The sequence below is a fragment of the Bombina bombina genome, chromosome 6 (assembly GCF_027579735.1).
Source record: "Bombina bombina isolate aBomBom1 chromosome 6, aBomBom1.pri, whole genome shotgun sequence".
In the NCBI taxonomy this organism is placed as follows: Eukaryota; Metazoa; Chordata; class Amphibia; order Anura; family Bombinatoridae; genus Bombina; species Bombina bombina.
This window is the reverse complement of record NC_069504.1, coordinates 623638968-623663599: the sequence shown is the minus strand read 5'-3', so window position 1 is coordinate 623663599 and position 24632 is coordinate 623638968. Positions and strand designations below refer to the sequence as shown.

Sequence of the window (24632 nt, the reverse complement as noted above, 5' to 3'; positions counted from 1 at the left end):
AAATGAACAAAAATATTTGCTAAACAGCATTATAAAACTATTAAAATAATCACACAACACAGACTTTACTTGCATTTTTCTGCAAACAGTTCTTTCTATGCATTCCAATCTGGACTGATTTATAGACAGGAAGATTTAGTTCTTTTGAAATCTGCTCAATAGCTCAGGTCTGGTTAAAACTGATTAATTTCAGCTTGCTTGGCTTGCATATATTTGCTGCAACACAAGCGGACAGCTCCACCTACTGGCTTTTTTAATCAATGCACTGCTTCTCAATGCTTTTCAATAGCAGTCACATGACTGAAAAAAAAGGTTGTTATTCTGAAACGGTGCAAATTGAACCATTGTAAATCGAGGGCCACCTGTATTGTATAGGTTAAGAATTGTGTCTTTTTATCTAAAAGCAATATACAAGTATAATCCTACTGGTATTCTAAAGGCAAACAGAATTATTCTTTTTCAGAGAGGTTTTATTGCCGTTTGACTTCTAGATGGTGATACTGACTGGTTAATAAGTTAGGTGCTGTTAATGAAAGAGTTAATGATTAAGCACACAGGTGCTATATATTCTGATGTATACCAGTACTCTACAGCATGAGTAAAGGCTGGCTAGGCCCAAAACTTTGCTGTTGTTTTCCTCCTATGTCACTTTTAGCTGAAGAAATAGTGCTGTTGCCTCTTTTTTGCTGTGGCTATACCTGGAAGGGTTTGCAGGACCCTTGGAGCAAATGAGCACTTAAAGGACCAGCCAATACAGTAGATTTGCATAATCAACAAATGCAAGATAACAAGACAATGCAATAGCACTTAGTCTGAACTTCAAATGAGTAGTAGATTTTAATTTTAAAAGTTATGTCTTTTTCCACTCCCCCTGTACCATGTGACAGCCATAAGCCAATCACAAATGTATACACGTACCATGTGACAGCCATCAGCCATTCACAAATGCATACACACATATTCTTGCACATGCTCAGTAGGAGCTGGTGACTCAAAAAGTTTAAATATAAAAAGACTTTGCACATTTTGTTAATGGAAGTAAATTGGAAAGTTGTTTAAAATGGCATGCTCTATCTGAATAATGAAAGTTTAATTTTGATTGAGTGTCCCTTTAAGCAAGATTGGTGAGACTGTGTATTTGTGCTGTAACTATCCTTGGACTTTTGTATGTATGTGTATATATATATATATATATATATATATATTGTGTGTATATATATATATATATATATATATATATATATATATATATATATATATATATATATACACAAACACACAGGGCTAGATTACAAGTGGAGAGCTATTGTGCACTTTGTAATACCAGTGCATGATAGTTAGCTCCAATGCGAACGCGTTCTGGCGTATGCATTGTTAGGAGGCATCTGAACTTCAGCGCCAGTGAAGGGGGTAAGTTGTGCAGCGATAGCAGCAAAAGTGTAAATATATATGTATTTGCAGAAATTATTAAAATAGACAGCACTAGTTATATAAATATCACAATTTATTAAAAATAATTAAAAAGTGTCACACACTGTGAATCATACATATAGAGTACAAAATAAAAGCAATATGTTAAAACACAAGGCTAAATAAAATATATATCTAAATCGATAAAGTTAAAAAGCCTGTATGTGGAGAGACAAAACAAACTGCTTGCCTGGACAGGTCTTAAAGTGAATGTAAGTTTTGATGCAAAAGTGCCCGGTTTTTAAAACTTTGATTAAAAACAGGGGCACTTTAATTCATTAAAATTTACATTTTACTCGTTGTGAAAAAATACCTTTTAAACTTGACAGCCACTCCAGCTTCCCCCGTTCGTCGCAAGCGTCAGACGTCAGAAATGATGGATGGGTCTTCCTCCAATCACGACTCCCCCCCCAGGGAGATCAGTGTCTGATTCAATGCCGTGATTGGAGGAAACCGGATTCCTCATTTTAGACCCAGGAAGAGGCTTTGCGGCGGGCGGAGGAAGCTGGAGCTGCTGTCAGAATTAAACGGTAAGTATTTTTTCACAACACAAGTGAAATGTAAATTTTGATGAATTAAAGTGCACCTGTTTTTTAATCAAATTTTTAAAAACCGGGCACTTTAGCATCAAAATGTACATTCACTTTAAATCCACACAATGCGTTTCAGGGCTCCTCCTCTTCCTCAGGTGAAACTGGATTGCAGTCATATATACATGTATGCAGTAAATACTCATATTAACACATGCATATATATGTATATGAGCATATACATAAATATTTACTGGGAACACAAATTTCCCATAGACCGCAATGTATTAGTACTTTTCAGTGACGTTTTTTTTTCTAACACCCCACTCCCACCAACTTTAGCCCCAAAATACTGTCTAGTGCAATAAGTTTATTAAAAAATAAAGATGCTGCCTTCTTTATTTTTTTATAAATTACACTAGAAAGTATTTTGGCGGCAGATGTATAAAATTAACCAGAGATCTGATCTCTGGTTAATTTTATAAGCGCTAATTGCTACCGCAAGCTTGCAGTAGCAATAACCAGCCGTTACAATTAATTATTGTACTCCTGCAAACAGGCAAATTTGCCAATTTGCGGGAGAGCAAAGATTTAGCGCTCCACTTGTAATCTAGCCCACAGTGTTGCAGGGTTATATATTATACATGAGTTAACTGGTAGATTATTATGCACTGCTTAATTACAGGTTGGCAGCACTTGTTGATAAATTGCTCATAAATGGCAGAGGAAAAATTATCTTGCATAACCTTTACGCTGTCTTTCATTTAGAATCTGGCTGGCTGCTCTTGTCTCACTTCTGTCCCTGCGGAGAATACCACAGTGGTTCCTGGAAAATGTCCCAGCCCTGGTTGTCAAGAGGCCTTTCTCACATTCTTGTGCGTGATGTGTGTCTGCAGCATGATTGGAGCTATGGCACAGACGCCATCCGTTATCATCCTCATCAGGTGAGATGCAAAAGCTGTTAATGTGTCCATTGGGCTCCTGCCTTGGAAGCAGACTGCAAGATAACACTGTTATTGAGCTACTTCAAAGCTCCTCCTCAGTATCATCTGATAACTTAGCTTCTTATTTAGTTGCTAAGTCCAAAATGCACAAAGAGATGAAAGATAAACACATTGCTGTGTCCTTTTAGATATTATGGACATCAGTTGTGTTTTTAGTGTTATTTGCCTTATACTGTTACATTAAACGTCATACATTGTTATATTTATCACTGGTTTTCATGTAATATATGTTTGCTATGTTTCAAAAGCTGTTACAATGTGGTATTTTAAAAGCTATGTGACTAGTGGCATGTTTTACTTTTTTATAGTCAGGGTATATTCCATCCCGCAAGAACATCTACACTGCACATCCTCATCATACTATTAATACTTTGTACCCCAGTGCTTAAAATGTTTATATCATCAAAAGAGGTTAAGTTAGAAAACTTTAAATTTACCTTAAAGGGACAGTCAACACCAGAATTTTTGTTGTTTAAAAAGATAGATAATACCTTTATTACCCATTCCCCAGTTTTGCATAACCAACACAGTTATAATAATACATGTTTTACCTCTGTAATTACCTTGTATCTATGTCTCTGCAAACTGCCCCCTTATTTCAGTTATTTTGACAGACTTACATTTAAGCCAATCAGTGCTGACTCCTAGGTAACTTCACGTGCGCGATCTCAATCACTGAGATTACGAGTTTTGCGGTAACAGGGGTGCGTTGCTAACAAGCCTTTTGTTCCCACCGCTCCCTTAAGACAACACTGGTATTACAGTTTTTTTAAAACTTGGCGTTAGCCGCAAAAAGGTGAGCGTAGAGCAGAATTTAGTTCCACATCTCACCTCAATACCAGCGTTGCTTACGGTAGCGGTAAGCTGGCTAAACGTGCTCGTGCACGATTTCCCCATAGGAAACAATGGGGCTGAGCTGGCTGAAAAAAAAACTAACACCTGCAAAAAAGCAGCGTCCAGCTTCTAACGCAGCCCCATTGTTTCCTATGGGGAAAATAAATTTATGTCTACACCTAACACCCTAACATGAACCCCGAGTCTAAACACCCCTAATCTTACACTTATTAACCCCTAATCTGCCGCCCCCGCTATCGTTGACACCTACATTATATTATTAACCCCTAATCTGCTGCTCCAGACACCGCAGCTACCTACATTATCCCTATGAACCCCTAATCTACTGCCCCCAACATCGCCGCCACCTACATTATAGTTATTAACCCCTAATCTGTCCCCCCAATGTCGCCGCAACTATATTAAATTTATTAACCCCTAATCTGCCGCCGCCGCCAACTTCGCCACCACTATTATAAATTTATTAACCCCTAAACCTAAATCTAACCCTAACCCCTCCCTAACTTAAATATAATTTAAATTAAACGAAATAAATTTAACATAATTAAATAAATTAATCCTATTTAAAACTAAATACTTAACTATAAAATAAACCCTAAGCTAGCTACAATATAACTAATAGTTAGATTGTAGCTATTTTAGGATTTATATTTATTTTACAGGCAACTTTGTATTTATTTTAACTAGGTACAATAGTTATTAAATAGTTATTAACTATTTAATAACTACCTAGCTAAAATAAGTACAAAATTACCTGTAAAATAAACCCTAACCTAAGTTACAATTACACCTAACACTACACTATCATTAAATAAATTACCTAAACTACCTACAATTAAACTAAATTACGAAAAAAAAAAAACTAAATTACAGAAAATAAAAAAAGAATTACAAGATTTTTAAACTAATTACACCTAATCTATTCCCCCTAATAAAATAAAAAATCCCCCCAAAATAATAAAATTCCCTACCCTATACTAAATTACAAATAGCCCTTAAAAGGGCTTTTTGCGGGGCATTGCCCCAAAGTAATCGGCTCTTTCACCTGTAAAAAAAATACAATACCCCCCCCAACATTAAAACCCACCACCCACACACCCAACCCTACTCTAAAACCCACCCAATCCCCCCTTAAAGAAACCTAACACAACCCCCCTGAAGATCTCCCTACCTTGTGCCGTCTTCACCCAGCCGGGCAGAAGTCTTCATCCGATCCGGGCAGAAGAGGTACTACAAACGGCAGAAGTCTTCATCCAAGCGGCATCTTCTATCTTCATCCATCCGGAGCAGAGCGGGTCCATCTTCAATCCAGCCGACGCGGAGCCATCCTCTTCAAACAACGTACTAACACTGAATGAAGGTTCCTTTAAATGACGTCATCCAAGATGCCGTCCCTTGAATTCCGATTGGCTGATAGGATTCTATCAGCCAATCGGAATTAAGGTAGGAAAAATCCTATTGGCTGATCCAATCAGCCAATAGAATTGAGCTCGCATTCTATTGGCTGATTGGAACAGCCAATAGAATGCAAGCTCAATCCTATTGGCTGATCCAATCAGCCAATAGGATTGAACTTCAATCCTATTGGCTGATTGGATCAGCCAATATGATGATTCCTACCTTAATTCCGATTGGCTGATAGAATCCTATCAGCCAATCGGAATTCAAGGGACGCCATCTTGGATAACGTAATTTAAAGGAACCTTCATTCAGTGTTAGGACATCGTTTGAAGAGGATGGCTCCGCGTTGGCTGGATTGAAGATGGACCCGCTCCACTCCGGATGGATGAAGATAGAAGATGCTGCTTGGATGAAGACTTCTGCCGCTTGGAGGACCTCTTCTGCCCGGATTGGATGAAGACTTCTGCCCCTCTGGAGGACCACTTGTGCCCGGCTGGGTGAAGACGGCTCAAGCTAGGGAGATCTTCAGGGGGGTAGTGTTAGTTTTTTTTAAGGGGGGATTGGGTGGGTTTTAGAGTAGGGTTGCATGTGTGGGTGGTGGGTTTTAATGTTGGGGGGTATTGTATTTTTTTTGCAGGTGAAAGAGCTGATTACTTTGGGGCAATGCCCCGCAAAAAGCCCTTTTAAGGGCTATTTGTAATTTAGTATAGGGTAGGGAATTTTATTATTTGGGGGGGATTTTTTATTTTATTAGGGGGATTAGATTAGGTATAATTAGTTTAAAAATCTTGTAATTCTTTTTTTATTTTCTGTAATTTAGTGTTTGTTTTTTTCGTAATTTAGTTTATTTAATTTAATTGTATTTAATTGTAGGTAGTTTAGTTAATTTATGTAATGATAGTGTAGTGTTAGGTGTAATTGTAACTTAGGTTAGGGTTTATTTTACAGGTAATTTTGTAGTTATTTTAGCAAGGTAGTTATTAAATAGTTAATAACTATTTAATAACTATTGTACCTAGTTAAAATAAATACAAAGTTGCCTGTAAAATAAATATAAATCCTAAGCTAGCTACAATGTAACTATTAGTTATATTGTAGCTATCTTAGGGTTTATTTTATCGGCAAGTATTTATTTTTTTAATAGGATTCATTTATTTAATTATGTTAAATTTATTTTGTTTAATTTAATTTATATTTAAGTCAGGGGGGGTTAGGTTTAGACTTAGGTTTAGGGGTTAATACCTTTAATATAGTAGCGGCGACGTTGGGGGTGGCAGATTAGGGGTTAATAAAATTTAACTAGTGTTTGTGAGGCGGGAGTGCGGCGGTTTAGGGGTTAATATAGTTATTACAGTGGCGGCGATGTCTGGTCGGCAGATTAAGGGTTAATATATTTATTTAAGTGTTTCCGATGTGTGGAGGGGCCTCGGTTTAGGGGTCAATAGGTAGTTTATGGGTGTTAGTGTACTTTTTAGCACTTTAGTTAAGAATTTTATGTTCCGGCGTTAGCCCATAAAACTTTTAAATGCGGTATCAGTCTTGACAGGAGAGGGTCTACCGCTCACTTCTTCCAAGACTTATAATATCAGTGTTAGGCAAATCCCATTAAAAAGATAGGATACTCAATTGACGTAAGGGGATTTGCGGTAGCCTCGAGTCACGGAAGAAAAGTGAGCGTCGAGCCTGTACCTGTCAGACTCGTAATACCAGAGTTAGGAAAAAAAGCAGCGTTGGGACCTCTCAACGCTGCTTTTTAAGGCTAACGCCAAACTCGTAATCTCGCCGAATGTTACTCACTTCATTAACACTTGCAGGCAGCAGGAATCTCATGGTTAGCACAGGACTCAGTCTCAGTTATATATTAAAACATACAGGGCTAGATTATAAGTGGCACACTCTTTATCGCTTTCGCTTGAGTGTAAACTTTGCTCGAAGTAACCTTTTTGCGCGTTTTATACATACAGTATGTATAATAATTTCCTTCAAAATATGAGGAGAGTCCACGGTATCATTCCTTACTGTTTGGAAATACTGATCCTGGCCGCCAGAAGGAGGCAAAGACAACCCAACTAAAGGCTTACATACTCCCCCTACTTCCCTCATATCTCAGTCATTCTTTGCCTTTCGTCACAGGAGGTTGGCAGAGAAGTGTCGGAAGATTTGGAGTAGTTCTTTATGAAGGCTATCTACCCTTCGAAATGGGACTGGAGTTTTAAGTAGTCTTGTCAGCCTCTCAGTGAGAGTATTGACGAAAGTTAGAGTCTGGAGATGCAGGGAGAGTCTTTCTGCGAACGCATCCATACTCATATTAACAGCTCCTAAGCAATCAGTGTTGACGAGTTTCACTGCCAGCTTCCATCACTCAATGTCAGGAGTGATACTACAAGACTGTCAAACTTGAGAGACTGTGTTTCTGTTCTACGGCATAGATTCCGGTAAGATCGTTTCATTTTTTTTTTACACATATGATAACGCAAGAAGACAGGGTCACAGTGTTGCTCCTTTTATGTGTATGGAATCAAGGGTTAATATTTTCGGAGGGGGGATTATTGAACAGTGGGGATTAATCACATAAATTTATTTGATTATGCTGCGACATGTGTGAGATGAGGCTCAGGCAGATGTTGGAACGTACAGAGATTTTACTTTCGTTTTGGGAGCTGTGCACCCTGAAAGGCTTGGTACTTCTTTTGCTATTATAGCAGGGGCGGTCTTGCATTGCGCACCATGTGACCGGGTGTGGTCATACTTATTTCCTCTTTCCAGACCGTGGGGTTTACCAGAGAAGAAGCGGATTCTCTGTTTGGCCTGGGTCATAGGAGGTGGTGAGTGCCCCAGCCATTGGGGGTATAAAGGTGCCATTTTTTCTTATTAATCAATAGTCTGCTTTGTAAGCACAAGCTATGGAGGATTCTGATGTGTTAGAGGGTACTCCCTCTTCACCTAAGTCTAATACCCGTCTATATTGTGAGGAGGCCGCGGTATACCCGCCGCTCAACTATGTTCCACATGCCTTTATAAAGTAATCATGTCAAAGAAGGTTAATATGTTTGATACCACTGAGCCATCCACCTCTGACGAGTCTCCGTCCCGTGAGGTGCACACCCTACAGTCATCTCCTAATACACATGCAGCCTTCCGTAGCACACCTAATCCTCCATCTGGAGGAGGCCTTTTACCACCAGACTTTACTGAGCAGTTACAAACGGTAGTGTCTGCGGCCTTTAGTGCTTTACCTTGCCCTGCTAAGCGAAAGGTCAAATATTGCTATCCTTCCCAGGGGTCATCAACTAGTTTATTGGATTTATCTGATTCAAGATTATCCGATGATGAAGGCGCCTCTGATACTTCAGAGGGCGCTCTTTCTGGTTCAGAATCTGCTGCCTCTAAACCTCCAGCTGGAGAGGTACCAGACTTCAGATTTAGGATTGAGCATTTACGCTTTCTGTTGAAGGACGTTTTGGCTACGTTAGCGGTTCCAGAGCCCAAATTGTCTGAGGAACATTTGATTCCTAAATTAGATAAGGTCTACGAGGACAGGGTTGTGCCACAAACATTCCCGGTTCCCGTAAAGATGGTGAATATTATTAAGAATGAATGGGAAATATATAATCTTATACTCAGCCGGTATTCACTCATTAAAATACTGGCTCAAACTGATATTAGAACAGTCAGGTGAGGAGAATTTACAAAGAATAGTTTCATCTTGGGCATCCGAGATACAATATTTAAATAAAGAAGATGTTATTAGAAGTATTCAGAAAGTAGAAAACGCCACATTGGCAGCGAGTTGGCAAGAAAGTCATTTTAAATTATTGAATAGGAGTTATGTTTCACCCGCCACTTTAAATAAATGGTTTCCCAACTTGGGTCACTGTTGTGCTCAATGTGCAAATATTAGTGCCGATATAACCCATATGTTCTGAACATGTCCCAAAGCAATTTTGGGGCAGGATAAACTATTGGTTAAGTAAAATATTACAGGTTCCACTTAAACTGGGAAGAAAACATATTTTCTTTCTGGTTGACTCTGACACTCATAGACAATGGAATGCACGGTTTATTAACTGTACGATCTTAGGTGGACGTTATCTGATTCTTAAAAATTGGAAAAACAAACCCCCCCTCAATACATAATTTAATACATTTAATGATGAAACAAGTGGTAATGGAACAATTTGATTGCTCCGTAGGATCTGAACAGCGCATAAAGAAATATTGTAACAAATGGTATAGTTTTATAAAGACATATGATAAAACTACTCAAGCACAGTTCTTAGCCCCATTCCTTACCTGCAAATATGTGGATCATCTATTACAGAGGATTTAAAAATTGGAATATACTAAAATTACTGAGGGGAGAGGGAGAGATGATTATTATTATCAGACGACTATCTGATGTTATATATACCTTTTTTTTCTTTTTCTTTTTTGCAACTGTTAACACTCCAAATTACAATCTATAGTATGGTATAATTTACAGCTAAGTGTGCAGACTTTTTCCAGGATTAGGAGGACAAGTCCTAGTCAATTATAGTTCGATTTTGAGAAAGAAGTAGATTAGAGATTTAAATAAATTGTATTAGAATTTTGAGCGTGCCTACTTGCTGTCGCTTTATATATAAGGAAATATTATGTTTAATTTATGTAATGCAGTTTGGATTATTTCTCAGAGGTGTTAGCTAGAACCCAAGTAAGACGCAAGAAGGCGAGCTGAAGAGCTGTGCATAACTTAGAATTATGAGGACATACCTTTAGTTTGAAATATGATGAAAATACGGGAATTGTTGTAAATAATGATATGAAGTTCTAGCAGATGTTAAAATATGTGGATTATGTACAGTATGTATTGTATATTATTTTTATCTCTTTTTCTGTATAATCTCTAATGTTCTATGAAAAATTAAACTTTAAAAAAAAAAAAAAAAGAATGAATGGCAAAGGATTGGTTCTTTATTTTCCCCTTCTTTAAGAAATTGTTCCCAGTCCTGGACTCTCAATTGGAGTTGTGGGGTTCCATCCCCAAGGTGGATGGTGCTATCTCCACGCTTGCTAAACGCACTACTATCCTGCATGATGTTAGTTCGTTATTTAAAGAGCTCATGGATAAGAAGATAGAAAGTCTGTTAAGAAAGATGTTTCAACATACGGGATATTTGTTTCAACTGGCAGCAGCTGTTGCTGCGGTTGCTGGAGCGGATACCTACTGGTGTGACACCTTATCTGAGTTGATCGAGGTGGAAGGTCCCCTCTACGTTATCCAGGAAAGAATTAAGGCCCTAAGGATGGCTAATTCTTTTATTTGTGATGCTAATATGCAAATTATTCACCTGAATGCTAAGGCTTCAGGTTTTTCTGTTCAAGCCTGTAGGGCATTCTGGTTGAAGTCCTGGTCTGTGGACATGACTTTTAAGTCCAGACTTCTTTCCCTCCCCTTTAAGGAAAAGATTTTATTTGGTCCAGGCCTGGACTCAATTATCTCCATGGTTACTGGAGGCAAGGTTCACTTTTTACCGCAAGATAAGAACAACAAGCCTAAGGGACATTGTCCTAATTTTCGTTCTGATAAATCCCAACGTCAGCAGCCCTCTGCAAAGCCCGAGCAATCCAAGGGGACTTGGAAACCGGCTCAGTCCTGGAATAAATCCAAGCAGAGCAAGAAGCCTGCTGAGACAAAGTCAGCATGAAGGGGCAGTCCCCGATCCGGTTCTGGATCATATAGGGGGCAGACTGTTGCTCCTCTTGGACGCTTGGTTTGGGGACGTACAAGACCCGTGGGTCCTGGAGGTCATCGCTCAGGGATACAAGATAGGTTTCTCATCCACCCAGGGGCAGATTTCTCCTATCAAACCTGTCTTCCAGGCCAGAAAAGAGAGAAGCCTTTCTGGAGTGCGTGAGGGATCTCTCCTCCCTAGGAGTCATTGTCCCGGTACCTCTTGCAAAAAGAGGTTTGGTATACTATTCAAACCTTTTTGTGGTTCCAAAGAAGGAGGGCACTTTCCGCCCGATTCTGCACCTAAAGTGCTTAAACAAATTCCTATCTGTCCCCTCGTTCAAGATGGAGACGATAAGGTCTGTCCTTTCCATAGTTCAGGAAGGACAATTCATGACCACTATAGATCTGAAGGTTGCTTACCTTCACGTTTCAATCCACAAGGAACACTTCAGGTTCCTAAGGTTTGCATTCCTGGTCTAGCTACTGCTCCAAGAGTTTTTACGAAGGTTCTAGGGGCTCTGCTTGCAGTGGCCAGAACCAGAGGTATAGCAGTAGCTCCATACTTGGACGATATTCTGGTTCAAGCACGATCCTGTCGTCTGGCAGAGGACCATTAGAAATCTCTTCTGTTTCTTCTGCAATCTCATGGTTGGAAGATAAACTTAGAAAAGAGTTATCTTATTCCCAGTACAGGGTGGAATTCCTGGGTACTGTAATAGACTCCATATCCATGAGGATATTCCTTACAGACCAGAGACGTTACAAGCTAACTTCTGCTTGTCTTGCCCTTCAGACCTACTTAAAGTAAAAGTAAAGTTCCTTGGTCAGCTATGCACATTTATCTAGGCAACATCAAAATAATATGACTTTCATTCATCAGTTTTTTCACAGTAATATATAAATACCTTTTTCGCGCATATAAACTAATAATTTTGTTATTTTCAATTCAACCCATTTTTCAAAACATAATGAACTTCCTGGTCACATTTTCTTTATCCACCAATTGACTTTCTGGCTGATCGGCGGCCGTGAAGCTACGTCATACTACGATACAATCAAGTGTGCATGCGCGAAATCTATGCAAAACTAGATTGTATCCGCCGCGCGTGCACAATTCGCGCATGCGCACAGCTACTTTTCTTTTTCAGCCGCAAAAGTAATCATTTGAGACGGCTGCTCCCAGGCAATATCTAAGAGCTTATTATTAGCGATAGTAAAAAACTACTTGCTTTTAATTAGTAAGTATTCATTGAATGCTATGTTGCAAAATAGTTTGACGCATGCGCGTTGAAAATTTACTCTGGATAAAATCGCATGCGCATTGGAGTCCGGATCGGCGATTCGCGCATGCGCAATCTTTTCATGTATCGTGAACACTCATTTGGACTATGTATAGAGCGGGTGTGACCTCTCTATACGTAATGGATATAAAATACCGGAAGAGGAGGGTGGGAGGAGCGACGAGGATAATGGTAGGGAAATTAAAGTAATAAAATATAAAGTATGATTTGAACGAAATAAAAAAAAAACATAGCGAAACATAAATATTAATTATAAATAATAGATAGATGTGTTGAACATGTTAAAAATGTACTTTCACTTTAAGGCCCTCTGTGGCTCAGTGTATGGAGGTGATTGGTCTCATGGTGTCCAGCATGGACATCATTCCTTTTGCCAGATTCCATCTCAGACCTCTTCAGCTGTGCATGCTGAGAAAGTGGAACGGTGATCATTCTGATCTGTCTCAACAGATTTCTCTGGACAACCGGTCGAGAGAGGGACATCCTTCTTGAGACCATCCTGGGAGATTGTGGACTTGAGAGGAATCCCTTCTCCCAATCAACATTCTGAAACTTCAAGTAATCTTCAATGCTCTGAAGGCTTGGCCTCTTCTGGGTTCTTCACAGTTTATCAGATTCCAATCAGTCAACATAACCTTGGTGGCTTACATCAACCATCAGGGGGGAATGAGGAGCTCCCTAGCAATGAGGGAAGTATATCGGATTCTGGAGTGGGCAGAGGCCCACAACTGCTCACTATCAGCGATCCACATTCGGGGTGTGGACAACTGGGAAGCGGATTTCTTCAGCAGACAATACTTTCATCCAGGGGAATGGTCTCTCCATCCCGAGGTGTTTACAGAGATTTGCAACAAATGGGTGATGCCGGAGATAGATCTCATGGTGTCCAGGCTCAATTTCAAGCTACCCAGATATGGGTCGCGGTCCAGGGATCCTCATGTGGAGCTAATAGATGCATTAGCAGTGACTTGGAGGTTCAATCTAATTTACATTTTCCCGCCATTACCACTTCCTCATGTAGTGGCCCCCATCATGTAGGTGCAGGCATCCGTGATACTGATTGCTCCATCTTGGCTGCGAAGGATGTGGTTCGCGGACCTGTTGGGGATGTCCTCATCTTCTCCGTGGAGGTTACCTTGTCACAGGGATCTGCTGGAACAGGGTCCTTTTTTTCTTCAAAATCTATATTTTCTGAGGCTGACTGCGTGGAGATTGAACGCTTAGTCCTAGCCAAGAGACGTTTCTCTGAGAGAGTTATTGACACTCTCATTCAGACTTGTAAGCCTGTTACTCGTCGCATCTATCATAAGGTGTGGAGAGCTTACTTCTGGTGTGAAGAGCATGGTTTAGCCTGGCATAAGGTTAAGGCTGCCAGGATTCTTTCCTTTCTCCAGGAGGGTCTGGAGAAGGGCCTTTCTGCCAGTTCCCTGAGGGGACAGATTTCAGCCCTTTCTGTTTTACTGCACAAGAGGCTTGCAGAGCTCCCTGATATGCAATCTTTCATTACGTCTCTAAATAGGATCAGACCTGTGTTTAGATCTAATGCTCCACCTTTCAGTTTGAATCTTGTTCTTAAGTTTTTGCAACGGGCTCCGTGTGAGCCTATGCATTCGATTGACATTAAATTGTTGTCCTGGAAGGTTCTTTTTCTATTAGCTATTGCGTCGGCACGCAGAGTTTCTGAAATAGCTGCCTTGTAATGTGATCCTCCTTATCTGGTGTTCCACACCGATAAGGCTGTCCTACGTACCCACTTGGATTTTCTACCTAAGGTGGTGTCTGATCGTAACATCAATCAGGAGATTGTGATTCCTTCCTTATGTCCTAATCCTCCTTCTTAGAAGGAACATTTACTTCATAATCTGGATGTGGTTCGAGCTTTGAAGTTTTATCTTCAAGCTACTAAGGATTTCAAGCAAACTTCTTCCTTGTTTGTTATCTTCTTTGGGAAGCCTAAGGGTCTAAAGGCTTCTTCCACTTCCTTATCTTTTTGGTTGAGTAATGTTATATTCTTAGCTTACGAGTCAGTGGGACTTAGACCTCCTCAAAGGATTATGGCTCATTCCACTAGAGCGATGGCTTCCTCTTGGACCTTTAAGAACGAGCCCTCTATGGATCAGATTTGTCCTCCTTACATACTTTTTCAAAATTCTACAAGTTTGACGTTTTTGCTTTGGCCGAAGCAGCTTTTGGGAGAAAGGTTTTACAGGCTGTGGTGCCCTCAGATTAGGGTCAGCCTCTCTTTTATTGATTATAAAAAACAGTTAGATGAAACAATGGATAACCTAGACTCAGTACTTTCAGTTAGAAAAGTGCAAAAATACCATAGAGATGTAAAAGATTACGAATTAGACCTTTATTCTTGGCAAAAAATTCAACCCAATAGGTCTACAGGCATGTCAAGACAAAACATGTCTAAGAAACAAAAAAGATAATAAGAATAGTACTCCAAGGTGAGTTACTTTTTCTTGTATAGACACAGACAATCAGGATGAATCCAATCCTCAATCTACTGATGATGAAGTATTGCCTAATATTTCAGCAACCAATCCAAGCAGTATTGATATTAATGCCAGTAGGAAAATTTTAAAAGCTCTTGTGAAACAACCTCAAAAGACAAGCACCCCAAAACAAGGGGGCACTTCTTTTTGTTACCCCAGCAGAGTAAGAAAACCCACAAAGAAATAGGGGTAATTAACCTCTCTGTGTATAGACTCACCAATTTTGAACTTGATTTACTTAATAAAGGTCTGTCATATGCACCAGCTCACAACTTTGATTTGATTAATACACTTATGGACACAAATAAATTTGTCCAAATTTTTTTTTTTAAAAACTTCTTCCATACCCGGGATGCTGAACCCACCAATGCGGGCACCTCGGCCTTTGTCCCTGCGTCGGTGGGTTTAAAGTATCCTGAATTGGTAGATCTTACTAATCTTATCACCTTAGAATCTGAGACAGTTACGCACACTGATTCACTGTTAGATACTTTCCAACTGAAAGAAAAAAGCGCAAACAGGACTCAAGTGCAATAATAAACACAGTGGCACCAGCGCTCTAAAATTTCACACTTACAATGTTTATTATTAAAAATAGCATTTCAAAACATCAAAACACGACTTTCGTCCTCAATATTCAAAATTTCAGAAACACTCTCCCTTCTGTGATAATACAGTTCGTTTTCCGTGTCCGCCGGAACTTAGAAAGTTTTAGGGGGAGGTTTGCTGTGCAAAATCCGGAAGCCCTGTGAGCGTATTCCTCTTAGGACTAGGGACTACGGATCCTCAGAAAGGTCACAACTCCTCTGCAAATACACCAACGCGTTTCATCTGCTATCGTGCAGACTTCCTCAGGGAGAATAATAGGTATCGTGATCTTATTATTCTCCCTGAGGAAGTCTGCACGATAGCAGATGAAACGCGTTGGTGTATTTGCAGAGGAGTTGTGACCTTTCTGAGGATCCGTAGTCCCTAGTCCTAAGAGGAATACGCTCACAGGGCTTCCGGATTTTGCACAGCAAACCTCCCCCTAAAACTTTCTAAGTTCCGGCGGACACGGAAAACGAACTGTATTATCACAGAAGGGAGAGTGTTTCTGAAATTTTGAATATTGAGGACGAAAGTCGTGTTTTGATGTTTTGAAATGCTATTTTTAATAATAAACATTGTAAGTGTGAAATTTTAGAGCGCTGGTGCCACTGTGTTTATTATTGCACTTGAGTCCTGTTTGCGCTTTTTTCTTTCAGTTGGAAAGTTCCTGCTCTACTACAAGCGGTACGAAGGATACATTTGGCAAACAAGCAGCAGAGGTCTCAAGTGGGTTTTTACATTACTTCATCCGGAGGTGGTAATATACATATATATATATTTATAAGTTTTTTTATATATTGCTCATAGATTTGACTCCATATTCTTGGGTAATCCCTATTACCCTTTGGCTATTCCATTTTATAGGTGGTATATATTAGTGTGTCATTTCTTTTCATTTATCCTCTATTCATAAACTTTATTCATTGTTCCTAAGAGAGTTAGCGCCATTACATTTCTCTGTGTGTGTTCACTGTTAGATAGATGCACATCTTTCTCCTTTAAAAGCACTTCTCATTTTTACCTGTCGGGAACCTGTGGATGACAGAGAGAAGAGGCGCCTCATGGGACAAGTATCGTCTTGAGCAACAGAGGAGAACAAAAACAGCGGACCCCCCACAGAGTATTACTCACAAGAGAGGCAGTACAAACGTGTACCCAAACAAGCAGGACGGAACCAGAAGTCGCCCGTCAGACAAGCGTAAGCTCAATACGCTATAGGCAAACGTCACTCAGCAGACAGCGTCAGAGTCGACCCAGCAGGGGAGCCAATGGAGTTGATGGAAACTCGGCACAGCGGACCTCCGAAGAGAAATCAGGAACAAAACTAAATTGCACCAGCGGCAACAATAATAGATATCAGGCAGGTGTGATATACTCAAGGATATATTTATTGAGTATAAACAGATAAAAACATGCGTCCAGCAACGCGTTTCTCAACATATAGTCGTTTCATCAGGCTTTATAGCATAATTTATTTTTAGATCAATCACTACTCAACTATATTATCATATCTTGTAGGAATTAACTAGGCTATTTCCTGGAAACCCTGTGCTAAGCGGTACTACTGACTCAGGATTAGTTGTGCCCAATGTTCAATTCTTGAATAGTTAATACTAATTCTTTTTAATACTAATTCTTTATATATATTGTTTTTCTTGATTGTTCTATTAAATTTGGAGATATTATGTTTTTTACATGTTCTCATTTATTTTGTATGTTTTTTTAAATACATGTACTTATTTTAGTCCTTTTTTGAGCATATTTATTCTTATCTTTATTTTTATTTTTGTTCTCTTAGTTTATTATGTATGTAATGCTTATATATACTTGTTTCTTGATCTAAAGCAAACTTTTAGAATATTTGCCTTGCTATTATTTTATTATTCCGTGTGGTATATATAATCCATTTGCTGCCCTTGTCCGAGAGCTAATTGGAGCAAGTCATTGTAACCAACATACACAGATTTGTAACAAAAATATTTATTCGTTGTATTGTATATCTGTATATTTTGAACTTATGTGCTCATTAATTTTTTTTTATATATAATAATTTTTTATTGTGGTTTTATACAACAAACAAAGAAACATTTATCGCCTTTTATCAGCAGAAAAAAGGAAAGCAAAACAAGAATATATAACAATAGTATAAAGGAAAATATACCAATTATTATAGGATAAACAGCCGATAGGCTAATGAGACCTCATTTTTACAATATACTAGCATTAGGCTGACTAGTTAGGGGCCGAATTCCAAGGCCAGATGATCTAAGAATCCGAGACACAATTGTTAGCCAGATGAGCAGCTCTTTATGAGCTTCAAATAAAAAAAATAAATGGGTGCATAGTAAGAAGGGGGAGGGGATTTCAAGATGTCCAATAACAATCAGCGGGTAAGCACCGCTTAAAATATACATTGTTGAACTAGAATGTATTATAAGTAAATGACAGAAGAGGTAAAGGAGGTAGTGGGGAGGGGGGGTGGTAGTGGAGGGGGAGGGAGGGCGGAGCCATATAGCAAAGTATTATGAGGAGTGTGACTAGACACCTAGAGCAGTTATCAAAGGGGTTATTATAGGGCCAGACAACAGTGAGAACCATATAACATTTAGGAATCTTGAGATTTATAAGTATATAAATGAAAATATGCTATGAAGGGATTTATGCTGTGCATATATATATGTAAATGTATCTTAGATGGGGCATAAACCAAAACATTAAGGGAAAATCTTGGGCGTAATTTAGCGTTAGATACGTGGGGCATGTAGACCTTTGCACCAACATAGGCCACAAAACTAGGCGGGGGAGGATGACTGTTTTGAAGTTATTTCCCCTGAAATAAATTAGGAAAAGATAGATGGTGAATGGAGCAACTTAGAGATAACTATTGTATCAGCATTATATAGCTTGTTGTGCAGACACAGTCAGGGGTCAAGAGGAAAAGGGAACAGGTTAAGTAGGAGGTATCACATAATATAGTATCTCTTACCGAAGCTAAGCTAGTCTATACCTCTTCTATGAAATCTCTTCTAATTTAATAAAACATCAGAAGTGGTTTGGGCTATTTGCAAAGTGCCTGAGCTGACTAAATGGATAGTTGTGGAACGTACTTGAAAGCAAAGTCAGCATATATCAATAAACCATAATAATAAATGCCTATTAAGCTGGCTACTAGACTTAAAGGGAAAAGGTGGCCCTGATGAAATGATTTATTTAAAATTAAAATGGAAAAATATGAGGGGTAGACAAAAGATACCTGCTATAGTACACAGTTAAAAGAATTATCGGTGCAGAACAGTATCTATACAGAACAACATGTACTCACTGCCTGATATAATAGCTTAACCCGTGGATATATTATTAGCATATGATGGTAATGGTATGCAAAGATTACTCCTATCTAGCCCTTAGAAGAAATGCATATAAAAAGTACAATTATATTTCGATTAAGCTGGTATGTGTGTAGGTAGCTTAAAGATTCATTTTAAGCATCTCATGTCACCCTAATAACCAAAGAAATAGGTCTTATCAAGGAGCTAAGTTTAAACACGAGTTGGGTGTTTTGGCGTGATAGGCAATGGGCACCATTAGAGTACCATATAAGGGTATAGTGAGGGTTACGAGTTCTAACCTGCACAAACCTTAAATGACAAAGACAGATCATCTATCCTCTATATAAGCTCTGAAGCAGAGGGTGACAATGCATAATAATACCACTATAGGGGGATACATACATGGACTGCACTTCAAACCAACCTCCTGCATAACTTAGTACCACATTTAAAAATAACATATATATATATAAATTAAAACTTGGTGGAACAGATTACTGCAAAATTACATCAAACATAAACATCAAGAAAAAGAGAGGAAAATAAAATAAAAATCAATTGGTTAACTCGGATTACACAGCTGAAGTTTCTAAACTCTTATAACAGGAGAACATGTGTTAGGTTCATGAGACAGGGTAAGGTTCCCCATTCCTCAGAGTATTAAATCGACATTTAGGGTGCCTTCTACAACTATAAGACCATATTAGTTAATTTAAACAAACCCGATTTAACTTTGGCTTGGTCAAGAGTCAGTGAAGAAGAGATTATTTTGTTGTGTGTCTTAGCTAGAAGTAGTTAATTGTACATGCATCCTAAATGACTATGAAATCCCTCCTAGCTAGCCAAATATAGTCCTATACTTTAATGTAGAAACCCAATGAAGGTAGTGTATATCAATAATGCAAAATATATATCATTGTGGGCTTCCTGGTATAATCTACACAATGCGGGATAGAATAATGTGCGATAAAATATAACCCAACATCTATGACAGATATATAAGCATGAAATGTGCCTTAGAAGAGTAAAGTATAGGTAGTATTTGAATACTTTATTGTTATTAGGTATGAGCCTACAGGAGATACCATGTCTATGGCTGAAACATAAAAGGGCTCACTAGGAGGTTTGCTGGTAGAGCCTGAAGGTTAACCTGTGTTTCCACCTACTCCCCTCCTAATAACAAATTAATACTTATGAAAAAACATTTAAGGAACTTATTGCAATCTGGACATAGCCATAGGGAAATTTGAGGTAAAAGTGCTTTAGGGATATACAGTTAATACCGGACCAATAACAACAAACCCTTGAGTTAAACAACTTTATTACCATATTAACCAGTTTTCTTTTAGATTATCATTATAACACCTAATAATTTCTGTTGAAGATAATTAGTTCTCCAAGAAGCAGGGATACCCCAACTTTTAGCGAGACTAAGATCTTCAAAAAGTGCAATAATCTAGCGATATGCAAAAACATAAATACATAGTGCGGTATAATGATAGCCGAGTATTCATAAGCATTGACCTTTTTAAGTCCTCATAATAGGTATAAGTGAGGCAGTTTAGCATTAGGCAGTCTAGTAGATAATGCAGGAAGGAACAAGGAGCTTGAACAAGTAGATATCTAATGACTTATAGGGCCAGGACATTTTAAACCCCCTCTGACAATATAAGACATATATACAAATAATAGCATACAGTAAGAAGGAGGGCATTTTTCAGGCTGCTAGCCGCCATCATCAAGTTACAATGTTCTCTTTAATTTGACTGCAGCATTATCTGTGAGACATTAGAAAAGAGAATACTACAGAGTGCAGCTCTCATGACTAGCCGACCCCAGCCCTGCGACCACCAATGCCACCTAAGATAAATAAGCTGCAAGTGTTCGCCAGTTTATATAGACCCAATGTCCAGCCTGTAAGGGATAAGTCTTTGCCAGTCACGATGTGGTCTGTGAGATCCGAAAGAAATAATCCCCAAGGGGGAACTGCAGCGGTAGACCCTCCAGGCATACCAACCTTCCCCACATATGGCTCCACCACCGACGGGACGGCAACCGCTGATCTGGAATAACCCACACTGCATTTGTACAGCTTGTACCCGATATTATATGCTAGCAACAAGGGTGCTTGGTCAGGAACTTTGTCTCCGGTGAAATCATACAGGTATGGGTTGTCTCTTAGGGGATCCTGATAGACTCTCTCAAAGAATCGTGGCTGGCTTTTGTCAGCATCAGCGCCGTCATGCACCCTATCTTGCTTCAGGAGGACGGTTGCAGTGATGTCAGTATCTGGAGGGCAGGGTTTCAAATCATAACCGCTCCGCTGTGTGAACATACTGCAGCTGTTTTTAGTAAGACCGCTACTCGATTCACATGTAGATAATGCAGGGTTTAAAGATATGTCTCCTCTCCCAAGCTGCAACCAGTGGATCTTCTTTTTAGTAACCATGTGAGGAGCAACTTTTGCAGAGTGTGTCTGTAGCAAATCGGCTCTGCCCTCCGCCATCTTGTTTATAGTGTCATTCTTCAAAGCACATGGTTCTCTAAGTATATGCGCTAGTTCATGAAAGTTATTTTGCATCTTAAGTGCTATCTCAGAGAGAAGCATCCGTATCTCATCCATATTCAGATGCTATATAGTTTTGGCTTTGTTCGGCTTTGTTCGGAGTAAGACGGCTACAGTGGGCCAGGACTGTGTATCTCACCACCTAAAGCATACAGGCCCTCTCCGTTTGATGCCACAATAGAGTAGATTAACCGTAGAGTACTTCTTAAGGTGATCCTTAGTCAGAGATTAGTTGTTGGCTATTGATATACCAAAATAACGCATTTCTTCCCCATAAATATATATTAAATTTGGTCTTAGTTGAGGAGCTGTAAGAATATGCGTCTAGTTGCTTCAGCTATTGGCTCCGCCCCCCAAATGAATCATGTGCTCATTATTTAACGACTAGATCCTCTTAGCAGTGTGGAGAACTGAAGAGTGGATTGGCCGTCTTACTTTAGCTGTCACATATCTGATTGGATATCAAATTAACAGCATTGATTGGCCACACCGCCCTTTAAAGATCTCCACTTTCCTAGAATCATTAGCCTCTGATGAAGTGCATGTGAGCATGCGCGAAAACGCATTAGGTGTTTGTCTGTTTGTTCCCTTTCTACCAGTAATAGTAGATGGTACACTGAGCGCCTGCCTTAAGGACCCTAGCTCTGGATATTGGCTCCTAGTAGCCAATAGGGTAACTAAAGTAGAAAAGAGTTGGAACCAAAGCGCCTGAAAGGCCGGGTCTGAACAATAGTGATAAAACAGATTCACTTAAAAATAAAAATTACACTTTAATTCGTTATAAACATGGATCCATGTTACATCATAAAAACACCTTAAAATTCTTCAAACAATAAAATTCTTCAAACAATAAAAGAGTCACTGATGATTCTCTTGTAGGTCACTAGTGCAGACCTATCTATACTGGTTTCCCTGTATCTCTAGGTAATCTATAAACAAAATTATAAAATAATCACTGATGATTCTCTTGTGGGTAACTGGTACAGACCTATCTAGACTGGTGTCCCAGTAGCTCTTGGTGTGGCGGTCGCCTTCCTAGATGTTATGTGTCTTAGTTACTGTTAATGCGGTAGATTCCCTCAATATGTGAGTAGTGCTTTAAGTGCAAAAAAAGGTGCTAGAGGATACCAAATCCTTCTATATAAGCATTAAACAAAAAATGATAAAAAACGATGAACGATGTGATTGTGTTGTTGGGAAGTAGCAGTGGTATTACAGCTTGAATAAAATATTGATGTAGGTAATAAACATTCCAATGTAAATATTCAAACAAAACTTGTATAAGCAAGGCGTTGCAGATGTGGAAACAAAGACATAGGCTAAGACATAAACAAAAAACACAAAAATAGTCCTCCAAATGATAGTGTTAAATCCAAATTGCGGTGTTCACTCCAAAAAGTGCTGGTAATAAAACACAAAATGAAAAACCAAAGCTAAAAAATCAGTGGCCACTGTAAAATATAAGCAACAAGTCAATCCTGTGAATAGAAAAATATAATCCTGCAACCTTAGCAGTAAAATATGAACAAAACAAGTCAATCCTGTGAATAGGTAAATATAATCCTGCAACCTTAGCAGTACCGGAAAATGATGATAGATCAAAGTTTCATCCGGGGCCCGGCTGACCCAAATCCCACCTAAAAATAAAACAAACACACAATAGTGCAGAGCGTAATTTCTCAAGTAGAATAAAAGGAGTAAGACTCACCAGTCGACGCGTTTCGGTCTGTGCTAGACCTTTATCAAGACTGGATAATATAGATTTTGGTGATCTTTTATACCTGTGTTCTAGATGCATCCCGGAAGTGATTGCTTAGTACTTCCTGTTTCGTCAGGGTGATTAAGATGATAGAAATGTTCGTTTTTTTTAAAAACTGTCACCTTTATTTTATATTATATTATGTATTCTAATGTGCCTTTATGACAATCAATCTCAATTTTTGGTGTATGTACTTATAATTTACTCCGGTGTTCTTCCGGATTTTTCGTATCTGACAACTTCCGGTTTGCATAGGAGTTGTTGTATCTAACAACTTCCGGTTTGCATTTAGAATTTGTTTACACATTATCGGCACGTAGACTTTGCCGAAAAAACAAAATAAACTTATCGATACTAAATTCAGACCAAATGTTCAGACTCATGTTTTTGGTTATTCTTTGGTTATTCTCTTATACATGATCGTTTATCCCAAAAAACAAAACAAATGTACTTATTGATACTAAATTCAGAATAAATGTTCCGACTCATGTTTTTGGTTATTCTCTTGTACATGGTCGTTTATCCGTTATCTATATAGTTAATCTCTATGTAGTTCTATCTCTAGAAGGAGTGACAGCCCTTTGTAACGGCCAGGTATTCGCTCATCTATTAGAGTTATATAGTGCTGTTTTTATATATTTGAGCTTAATCTGCCTGTATCTCATAGTATCGCTTTGTCTTATCGTATATAAAAGTGTGTGACAGGGGGTGTGTGCAAATGTCCTATTCCTATTGGTTGGATTCAGAGGGTCTGTTTCAGAGCTCTATTCTCATTGGTCACATTTATTCATTATTCCTCCCCAGGGGCGTGTTTCTGGATACTGTGTAGATAGGTAACGTACAGTGTATTCCGAAACCTTATTCTTATTGGTCACCTCTGGGGGTATGTGCCTGAACTTTGTATACATGGTAGATGACATGCAATGTCATTATTACTGATCAGCTCAATTTGTTTGCAATAGACATTCAACATTATTCCCCCCATTTTATAGGGTTTTATGATAGATCTTAATCCAATTTTATCTATCCATCTTTATTTGATCTGTATATAATACCTTTGAGTCTTATTTGACTCGTAGTACAAGATTTAATTGTAATTTTCCCTTTTGGTTTTAGAGGGTTCATTTTCATACATGTATCAATAATTAAAATATCGCGAGCTTCTTGATACATTTAAAGGAGGAGCGGAGTGAGCTAGTTCACAACTTGGTGGTATACATATATATGTTCACTTCTTTGTTACTATATGGATTCGTAATTAAGTATATTAAACTCCTGTTAGACCCGTTTTCAATCAAACTATATCGTTTTTTGCAAGTTCCGTGTATTTGCAAACATTTTCTTGTGTTACACATAGATGTTAAAGCTCAATTGAATAGTTAACATCCAAGACTCCTTTTTAGTGTTCTATAGTGCAGTAAGTGATATTACTGGTATCGCTGCTGGGGGCATTTTGTTATCACTGATAGGGGGATTTCTCAGGGAGATTCTTTTGAAATGAGGTTTGGAAGATAATCCAATATGTACCCGGATGTATCCAAATACCTATGTATCAGAATATTTGTGTATATCATCTCTATAGGGAGGGCACCACTTTAGCAACAGCCCA

At 38.7% G+C, this 24632-nt stretch overlaps 1 protein-coding gene across 1 annotated transcript in view; it reads left to right on the top strand.

Annotated features, from left to right (window-relative positions):
* Nucleotides 1-24632, top strand: part of SLCO3A1 (solute carrier organic anion transporter family member 3A1) — an 858554-nt gene that overhangs the window by 638942 nt on the left and 194980 nt on the right. Inside the window, exon 8 of the mRNA XM_053717636.1 lies at nucleotides 2769-2944. Coding sequence (XP_053573611.1) covers nucleotides 2769-2944 — 176 coding nt within the window. The remainder of the gene's footprint in view (nucleotides 1-2768; nucleotides 2945-24632) is intronic.